This window comes from Rhipicephalus microplus, chromosome 4 (assembly GCF_043290135.1).
Source record: "Rhipicephalus microplus isolate Deutch F79 chromosome 4, USDA_Rmic, whole genome shotgun sequence".
NCBI lineage: Eukaryota > Metazoa > Arthropoda > Arachnida > Ixodida > Ixodidae > Rhipicephalus > Rhipicephalus microplus.
Genome location: NC_134703.1, coordinates 101,874,191 through 101,884,004, shown reverse-complemented (window position 1 = coordinate 101,884,004; position 9,814 = coordinate 101,874,191). Strand labels below are relative to the sequence as shown.

At 44.6% G+C, this 9,814-nt stretch overlaps 1 protein-coding gene across 1 annotated transcript in view; it reads left to right on the top strand.

Annotated features, from left to right (window-relative positions):
* The window catches only part of LOC142814525 (uncharacterized), a 133,255-nt gene extending 124,346 nt beyond the window's left edge, over positions 1-8,909 (top strand). Inside the window, exons 5-6 of the mRNA XM_075893368.1 lie at positions 7,300-7,535; positions 8,799-8,909. Of these exons, the coding sequence (XP_075749483.1) occupies positions 7,300-7,412 (113 nt within the window). The 3' untranslated portion in view covers positions 7,413-7,535; positions 8,799-8,909. The remainder of the gene's footprint in view (positions 1-7,299; positions 7,536-8,798) is intronic.
* Positions 8,910-9,814: the final 905 nt, after the last annotated feature.

Here is a 9,814-nt window from a genome sequence, read left to right as displayed (position 1 = left end):
CGTCGCTCTGACGCGACAAGACCTACGCCAGACATCGATTCAAACGAATCTTCCAGCGCTCACAGCAGCACCTGCGTTAGCGCCGTTCAACCCGTGACGCCACCCGTGCGCAACGCTGCTGCTTCGCATCCCATCATGGTTTGGGAAGATGGTGTAATTTTAATGACGTAAAATACTTCTGTGCTCAGAAAGACGGGACAGGTGCCTGTCTCGTCTTCGCTTCAAGGTGGTATGTATTCACCAACTTGCCCAGCAACAAAGTCGTTATAAGATAAATTCTGACTTCCATGCTATAGTCTCTGCTGTGCCCCGCTCTCGGTACCGACGCCACATCAGGTCCTATACTGGAGTCAATATGTGTCGTCGAAGCTGTGGCTGGTACTTGACTTTCTTGGATATATATATATAATCCTAATAAACATGTTTATGAGTTCCGTGCCAGCATAGGTCAGCAAAACTGGTGGGGCACTCACTCATACTCACTCATGAAATACATGTCGTGCTTTGAACTCACTCGGATTCACTTAGATTCACACCCTACATTCGATCAGAGTCCGAGTTAGTTGACTCAGGAGTGCGTTAGCCTAGAATTATATTTTTACCACAGGTAGTCAAAATTTCCGGAGCCCTCCACCACGGCGTCTTTCATAATCAAATGGTAGTTTTGGGACGTTAAACCCCACATATCGATCACTTAGAATTATATTTTTAACCTTGATGCCAGTGCTCTATATAACACCAACATCTCACGTGATCGGTATTCTTGGCAGGGTGTGATATAATAACTTCAAGTACGAGATATCAGTGCTCGCAAACCGGGTAGGTCATTTTTCCTTAAAGAGATGATTAGCTAAGATATATTTATCAAGAACTTTCCTGCAGAAATGAAAGAGGGTGACGTCGAGGCACCCCTATACGAAATGCTTGTCTCATACGTTAATATTGAAATGGTGTATGGATAAAGCCACTTAGAAATACGTGTGAATATACGTGAGTATAAACGTTAATCCAGGTAAGGCTGATAGTAAGGCTGAAGATGGATAGGTAAGAACGTAGACCAGCAAAAGAAAAAGTGGAACTCACTCATACTCACTCGAGACATATATCTTGCGCTTTGGACTCCTCTGACTCTGACTTAGCAAAATTTTCCTGGGCTGATCTCACTCTAACTCACACCCACGAAAGTTTTCTTCAGCTGAACTGGACATCGGCAACAGGACACATCCATTTATTTATTAATGGACAGTCGTCGGAGATCTGGCCCGACACTTTAGGAAATAAATGAGGAAGAGGGGTATCGAGGTTGCTCCTTTAGGGAAGTAATTAACCTGCCGCAGCCGTTCCTCCCTATCCCGAAAGGTAATGCGAAGAGAAGAACTGTTACTTCACCTCATCGTGGTTGCTCCTTAACACTTGCTCTTTGCGGATAACCCTGAAGGGCGCAATGGTTACTTTTGTGCCAAAATGCAGTGCTTGGTTGGCTAAACCGGCATTTTGAGGCCTGCAGATACCTGTGATTAGATGTACAATTGATGTTAGGGGCATCATATTCAGAAATAAGTTTAAGAAAACTTGCAACAAACACGGGATTCGAACTCGCGACCGCTGAGTCAGCATGCGAGTACGCTATATAACGTCTTTACCACGCCATGCTACCGCACCGTATGGAAGGCAAGGAGGTTATGCAGGCAGCGATAAGTCGTTTGCACACGGCGCGTACATTTCTGCAGTTACTCACAAAAAGGGCTCGTTTCTTCACTCAAGGGAGGCTGACGCCCTTATTGTCGTGCCGTGTGCAAAATTTTTCGCACCATTCGTCCCTTGTGGGAGCAAATTAAGCGCCCTTTTTAGGTTAACTGTGTTGTTGTTCCGGAAATCTTTTTAGAGTGTGCTGTATACGCATGCATGCATGAAAGAGGCTGACGATAAAATATTGTATCTACCTAAAGATTTATACGGAGTACCTCTATGTAAAACCGTTTGCACTAAACGTGTGTTATGAAGCGTATCTTTTTTGCGCCTTTTGTGTGTATGCGTGTGTGTTTTATTTTCGAATATTCGGAGCTTTAGAGGACCATTAAACCCAAAAACTTCGCCCGAGGGCTTGAATTGATCTGTCGATGGAAATCGGCTGATCGTTTGTACGTCGTAAGTGATGGTACTGGTACCTTAAATTCTATGTATCCATATACACCGTTTCACAAGAGGAAAAAAAAAACACCGCCATAGTGGGCTGCGCGCGGGATTACAAAGGATAAGGGCGCAGCCTTGTCATTGCATTTTTGAGGGGTCACGCCAATTTGAGCAGCCCAAAGAGGACTGTGGCGATAAATGTCTATAGACCTGCTTCCCGAGACTAACTGCGCGTCGCAGTTGAATGCACGTATGACAGGAGTCTTCTCTCAGTTTTCTATTGCCATCATGCACATGCGTGGGATGTGCACAAAGCACGATACGTATAATAGATAAAGAGATAAATAGAGAGGAAAGGCAGGAATGTTAACCAAGCTACGATACGTATACATTTGCATACTCTCAATGAGGTCCCGGGTAAAGTGCTCGATAGCTATAGCCAGAAACCAGAGGAAAGAAGTCTAGTGCCCCGGCAATATCCGTCCCTTTTCGCAGGGCATGATTAAGAGTGCTTGTGAATATCGAATAAGGCGGGAGAAAATGAAGTAAAAAAAAACGTGTGGCGCTACATTCCGACGTTGCTGGAACTAAGCTTGACCGCTGTACTTTTTACGTGACAGAGTACGTCAGTTTTTACGTGGGGAGGTGCTGGTGCTGAATCTTCAAGTATAAGCGTTCGCACGATAACGGGTGAATACTTTGCAGCCTCTTTTTATGCTTGTATTTTGCGTACTGAGGGTGCCCTCTGCAGCCACTTACATAGTGTCGTGTTTCGTTTGATGGGCCACTATAAATAAATCTTTAGAAAGTGCCGTCTTTCTTTGTGTTCATTGTTGTTTTTCTTATCGTCGCTCAATGAACCCTTTTTTTATTTGATTTTTCGCTCTATTTCAAAAGCCTGTCGAATAATTATTCACCTTCGTACTGCTACAGAAAAGAGAGAGCAAGCTAACTCTTAAGTTTATAACGCGCCCTCCTTTGAGTGCCCCAGCAGTGTCCACGAATGGCCCTTTTAGTCGATTGCCAAACTTATGTCACTTTTTTTTTTACCTCGTCGCTTCATGTTTGCGCGACTATATTATCAGTGAACAAACACTCAGCGTCTCCAGTCACCGCCCATATATGCATACCCCGCATGTGGCTGAACGCTGTCTTTCGGCATCGTCTGGCCCTCCCATTTTGAGTGGCATCCGAGATGGCGCTTTCAGGGACTTTGTGACACTTTTTCATTGATATTTTGTTTTTGTTTTTTATTCGTTCAGATTGTTTTTGTTTTTCTGGTTCATTTTTCTCGTTTATTATTTTTTTGTTGCCGCTGATTTTATTTAATGTCAATTACTCAACAAACTTCACTGTTAAGTGTGTGTTCACTGCGCTCACAAAAAAATTAAGTAAAATAAAATGAAGCCTTCTATATACTACGGTTTCACGTTTCGACACCGCCACATTTGCGTACGTTTCCCAACAACAAGTATTTTGGTTTGAAAATATAAGACCACTGTTTTTTGTGCTCTGGCAAACTCCGCTTTGTTTTTGTTTTTTCAGCCAATGAGAATAAGTTGTGGTGGCCCCTTGGTCCAATCGTATACCTAGCAGGATAGCGCATACGACGACCAAGTGAAATCACAAAAGTGTCCAAGAATAGCACTTTGGCACACTAGATATAGCTTGGGGACCTTCGGTTGATCGCGAAAACTTTAATGTGGGCAATGAATGTTCATCTAATACGACTTCTACTGGTGCGTGGTTCAAAGATGAAACTGACAACTACGTTTTCTTCGGATATTTGTTTACACGTTTCTGCAAAGGTCGCATTCAAAATTTAAGGGGACGCTGCGTGGGCCCTCTTGACAGAATAAAAATAGACATGCCCAAGCCTATATAGGCCTGAAATGTAGTCCAGCGGTTTGGTATTCCGCTCATTCGTTCAGGCGGTGCCCGAAGGTCACGCAATTGTTGTGTTTAATTATGAACTTGCATGCACAGACTGTTTTTTAGTATGAGTGGTTGACAGACAGCGATACAGTGTGATTTTCAGCAATCTCGTGGACAGCTTACGGGGAAGGATAAGTTCGCCTTTTAATGCATTAGGCGCTGTGCCACATTGCAGAGAATCGTAAAGCGGTAATAGATGACCTAAAGAATGATTATTAAGTTACAGTTGAGGATGACGAGCTTTGTTGCTGATACTGAGTGCGCATAGCATTTTAACCGCATTGCGCTCAACATGAATGAGCCCAACTCACACAACGCTGTAGACCATCTCTCTTTTGTATAAGGCACACATTTACTCACTGAAGAGGGTGCTTAGGCAAGCTCGTTGGTACCGAGAATACACAGCGCCTAATGAACACACTGCACATATGACGAAAACAAGGATGGGCCCCGTCGCGGTGGTTTAGTGGCTAAGGTACTCGGCTGCGGCGCCTGCGTTTCTGATGGAGGCGGAAATGTTGTAGGCCTGTGTGCTCAGATTTGGGTGCTCGTTAAAGAACCCCAGGTGGTTGAAATTTCCGGAGCCCTCCACTACGGCGTCTCTCATAATCATATGGTGGTTTTGCGACGTTAAACACCACAAATCAATCAAATTAAAACAAGGACGTGCGCTGTGTATTCCAATGGCTCTTTACTGAGATTAGATTGAACTCGAATGTGTATCTGAATGGGTCTTTACTCACATTCGATTCAACTCGGATACATTCTGTTGGCGTCGCGAAACGCCCTATAGGCGACCTAATGTACTGGCCTCTACGAAGTCAATCTTTCAGGAAGCCATCAGCGTCGTGGAAAACGCGCCAAGCGTGAGAAGCCGCTTGCTAGCTATGGGGATTCGCCTTCACGAGGAATGATTTGGCGCAATAGTGGTTGAGGCACCACTTTTTTTTTAGCAAACATTGTGTGCATCCCTATAGGTCTACATCTCTCTTAACGTTGAGTAAAGCCATTGCATAATGTAATACGATAAAACAAAAGCTGTTCATTTCCTTAAAGCACCAATTGTGGCGTAGGGCTGAAAACTGGTTGGTGAAGAGCATCGGTAAATTTATCATACGTTAGATGCCTGATGCGTTTAGAAACAAGGGCACGAGTACATCACATATACTTTCATTTTTCAACCTAATGCGAGGTTTAGGCAGATCATTCGCGTGTGAGTGTGCGATGAATCTTGTCATTTACGATGTTTGCTTCGTCTACATGCAAGTGAATGTGAGCACTGGCCTTGTGTTTCTTCTACACTGGCTTCTATCTTCACTTTCTCCTCTTGTTCATTTGTTTACAAGTGCGCTCATTTAAATAGACCTTAATCTTCCTCCTTCGTCTCCTTGCGTGTATGTTTGTGATGCCATATATATCCGCTTTTATAGGTCGGGATCATGTATATGAATACACGATTAACTTAATGCTGTTCTATAAACATCCAGCTTTATTGCCTGAAGACGAAGTGCACTACAGAATGCAAAAGTGCGTTTTTTTTTTTCGTGTACGAGTTGATGGGAGGAAGCTATTTCTCGTGGTCAAGTAGCGCCATTTTTCTTTGGCCTACATTAAGAGAAGCGTACCGTTATCCCTTCATCTGTAGTATATGTAAAGCACGTGAGGATGTTCGTTTTTTTTTTTTTTTGTGGTCAAAAAGAAAGAAGGGAGAAACATACAAAAGCGGCAATTCTACTTCGTGCGGCTGCACAATTGAGCCTTCTTTGTGAAGGTGCCCTCCGTTGACGTCACTGTGTGCGTGGCACGTATACCGTGTATGTACAGGGTTGTGTCTGCGTCGCGAAAACTTCTCGAACGCAGTCGTGGCTGGTTCGTTCGGTGTTCGAAAGGCGGGACCAAAGTGAACGGGCGTGTTTGTCTCGCATTCGCACCGCGTCTGTGTGTGTAAGGCATGCCGCACTTTGTGTGCGTTGTTCAGTCGGGCCGGGACTGCGGCGAGTAAGAGCATGCGTGTGGTACGCACCCTAAAGCGCCCGTGCCGGTAAACGCGTGCGAGGTCGCGGTCACAGTGTTAGCGTGACATTCGTGGGCCTAACCACGAAAGACCCAGGCGCTGCGCGCCTGAAAAAAAATCGTTGATTGGTTCTATGTGGCCGCCGTGACCGAGTGTCAGACAAAAACATTCCGAGCAGTTAACTGCGTGACAGGTTCGATGACTGCGAGTGTGTGCCGCTCTATATACAGACGAAATTGTGGCCTAGATTTCGTCTGCCGGGTGTCATCTTGCGTCGGCTTGCGCGGCGCAACGATATCGATGGAGGATGTGAGCACGTGTATAGCCTCAGAACTCTGTTTGCTTTCCTGCCGACTGCGTGCAATAGTTTGGGGCTCGTATATCGATCCCATATCTAAACTTAGGCATTTGTCGTTAACACGCTAAATACTTGAGGGAATATTTGCATTCGCGTATAGGTATTTCGGTGTGGAAGAGTTCTTACGTAGGTTGCTGCCAAGGTTGACCCAATTAAGTTTACTCTTTTATACGAATCAGGCTAGGTTTCAAGCACGTTTTTGACACATATGCTAACTATTCATATGCGAACCGTTTTTTATTATAAGGCTGAGTATAAACTGATGTTCAGGACATCTTTTATATTTGGTCTTTGGGGGGGGGGGGGGGCGAACATATGTGTAAAGTCGCCACATCTTTGGGAAACCTAGGAGGTTTGCTTGAGTCTTCGTGCGTGCACTCATGTCTAACTTTTTCTTCGCGCACATTCTCACTCTGTTTAACGACAAATTTAGCAGAGCTAATAAGGCGGATCGTCTTGGTCGATCTTTGTGCATTTTGCCACATTCCGTTTTCTCTTTCACGCCTAATCTTTGCGGAAAGCACCACTAAACTTACAGTCGCGCTCAATATGAGTTGTAACACGCTGCCTGTACTCAAAATGACGCAACACTCCAAAGCGGCACCTACATAAAAAATATAGAAAAGTTAGCGAATTATTTTTTCTCAGATAGCGATACTTCTTGAACCAATGTAAGTGTCGGTGTCATTGTTTAGGCTTGAGTTGACTTCACGCACAGCCAGCGTGTTTCACCTTGTATTAGGCGTGACTGTACATGCAATTCGACGTTTCTGCACTGCAGCAACGGTTGTGTTTGTATTGTTCACCCAAGCAGCAATACTGAGGGATATTTCTTTCTTGTATTCTTGTGCGTTCGCAGGCAAGTACGTGGGCAGTCGTCCGATCAAGCTGCGCAAGAGCACTTGGCGGGACCGCAACGTCGACGTGGTCCGGAAAAAGACCAAAGAGCGGGAGCGGCTGGGCCTCATCTAGGCGCTCCTTCGTCGCTGCTCCTGCTTCCGCCGCCTCCTCGTCCGTGTTATATATACGCCATGCCTGTTCAGCCTGCTGGGTTGGAGCGACAGCTGACCGGATGCGAACTTCGCGACGAACCAGGTGGCGCCAGTTTCCTGCGCTCCACTCTTATGGAAACACACGTGGGCATGGAGCCCGCAAGCGATGGCGTCGTGATCGTATTCATTTGTGGCCGTTGAAGCCGCGCGTGCTCGTAGCGGAAGTGACGCGCGTCGGAAGCGTGTTCAACCGGAAAGCTAATGTTTTCTTGTCTTCGATCTTTCTTTTATCTTCATTTTTTTTGCTTACACCGCACTTTATGGTCTGGGTGTTCGAGTCACGCTTGTCGTTTTGGTTTAGAAGCTCGTGAGGCCTGTGTGTGTACGCCAAGCGGTGATCACCTCCGCGGTGCTCTATTGGGTGACTTTATTTACAAGCCGCGATAGTATGAGAAAGAGTGTCGAATAATTTCGGTTTCTCGGAGTCGCATCGTGCTATCGTACTCGGAAATTCTTCGGAGTTACTTGAATTCAGTCTGGATACGGCCAACCGAGCTTCTTAATATCGGTCGTGCGTGCGCTTGATGTCCGACTCAAAACACACACACACACACACACACGCATATATATATATATATATATATATATATATATATATATATATATATATATATATATATATATAACGACATCTCTTGTACACCTCGAGCAGAAAACTGAAACAATATGCGTTATGTTGCCTTTGTATATGGCGCTTTGTAAAAGTTACTTGGACTAATAAAGTGCACCTTGTTGTGCACTTAGAGTATTCAGCGGAAATGAAAATGTAAATAAAACCATTTAAGGGTCATTAACTTGTTACAGTAAACTCGTTTTAACAACAGAAAGGCAAAAACACTTTAGACCATTGTGTAAGCACAGTCCATCAATACTTTTAAAAATACATAAGGCCACTTGTACAAGTTACACACACTGATCAACTGATGTTAACTTACGTACATAGCGAACTTCTTGTTGATGACGGTAACCCTGACCAACTTGAATTTTTCTAACGATACTGTTTCTGTAATTGGTCGTGCGGGCTGCGTTTATTAGCGAGTTTTGTCACCTCGGTGATGGTGCGCTACACCCGAAGTCGCCTTCGCGTAATGAAACTAACTAACAAGGTTTCTATGAAAGTAGTGACCACGGCCGCAGTGATTTTATCAATTCCGAGGAATACAACATGAATCGCTGTCCACCATAGCTGCTACTTGAGATGCAGTGCTCACATTTCGCCTCACTGCTAGGCTCATTGCGAAGACGAGTTCACTCTTGAGTGACATGTTTTCTTTTTTCTCTCTTTCTCTTTCTCATGAACCTGCAGGAGCAGCGGAGAAGATTCGGAGGTGGTCGATTTCTTCTGTACCATAAAAACACTGTCCTTGCACGTCCCTGCCATTTTTTTAAAAAATAAATGTTCCTCGTGTGTGTTTGCTCCTCTTTGTTTGTCCGTCAGTCGAAAACTTGTGGGACTGCGTAATTTCAAGTTCTGCATCCGCGTCGTACCTTTGTGTTCTTGTCCTTTCACCCCAGTGTAGATACCAACTTGTCCAAGCTTACATTTATTTTGTCTAATTTTCTCCTGCTCATTTTATTATTATTACCAAAAAGGTTTAGCCCGTAAGCATTGGCAGCCTTGAGAAACCACTTTATAACGTAGCTCTTCATGAACGTTCGCATGACATATTCGAGTCCTGCGTACTTTAACAACCAGTTGTTTATTTGAATTTACCATTGCGCGATACGCAGCGTGTCACTTTCGGGTCTATAGACAAAGTGACCCGGCTTTGTTTGTTCAGGTACAGAACGTTTGTCGCCTACGATGTTCTAAGAGCTGAATTCAGTAATTTGTTCTGTTTACCCAAACCGCTTAGATAAATATTTCACACCGTGTATAGTGTATCACAATCCGTACCGCATTCTACGTTGCGAAAGGGATTCGCTGCATTCGCAGAAATATTTTGAAGGGGAAAAATGTATTTATTGCGGCCCGGCAACTTCGGTTGACATCGAAGAGAAGTGTTATGCTGTAGAAGTCGTACACCGCTTACAACGCATGTGATGCTTTGTTTAAGGTCGACAGGTCTTTTAGTTTCATCGCTTTCTGGGTGAACATAAGTTCTAGGCACTGTATATTCGGGGCGTTTTCCCGGGGTATATCATTGTGCCTACGAAGTTTACCGTTATAACAACGCATGCAATGTACGCTGCGACCTTCTGAGTATTCAGTATAGCAACAACCGGCGTTGTTACGTATCGACGGTGCAGTGATCCGGCGCTTGACGAACGTGGCGGGAGTGCAAAGCAGGGAGGTGGGGTGTGTGTGAATTCGAAAGTTTA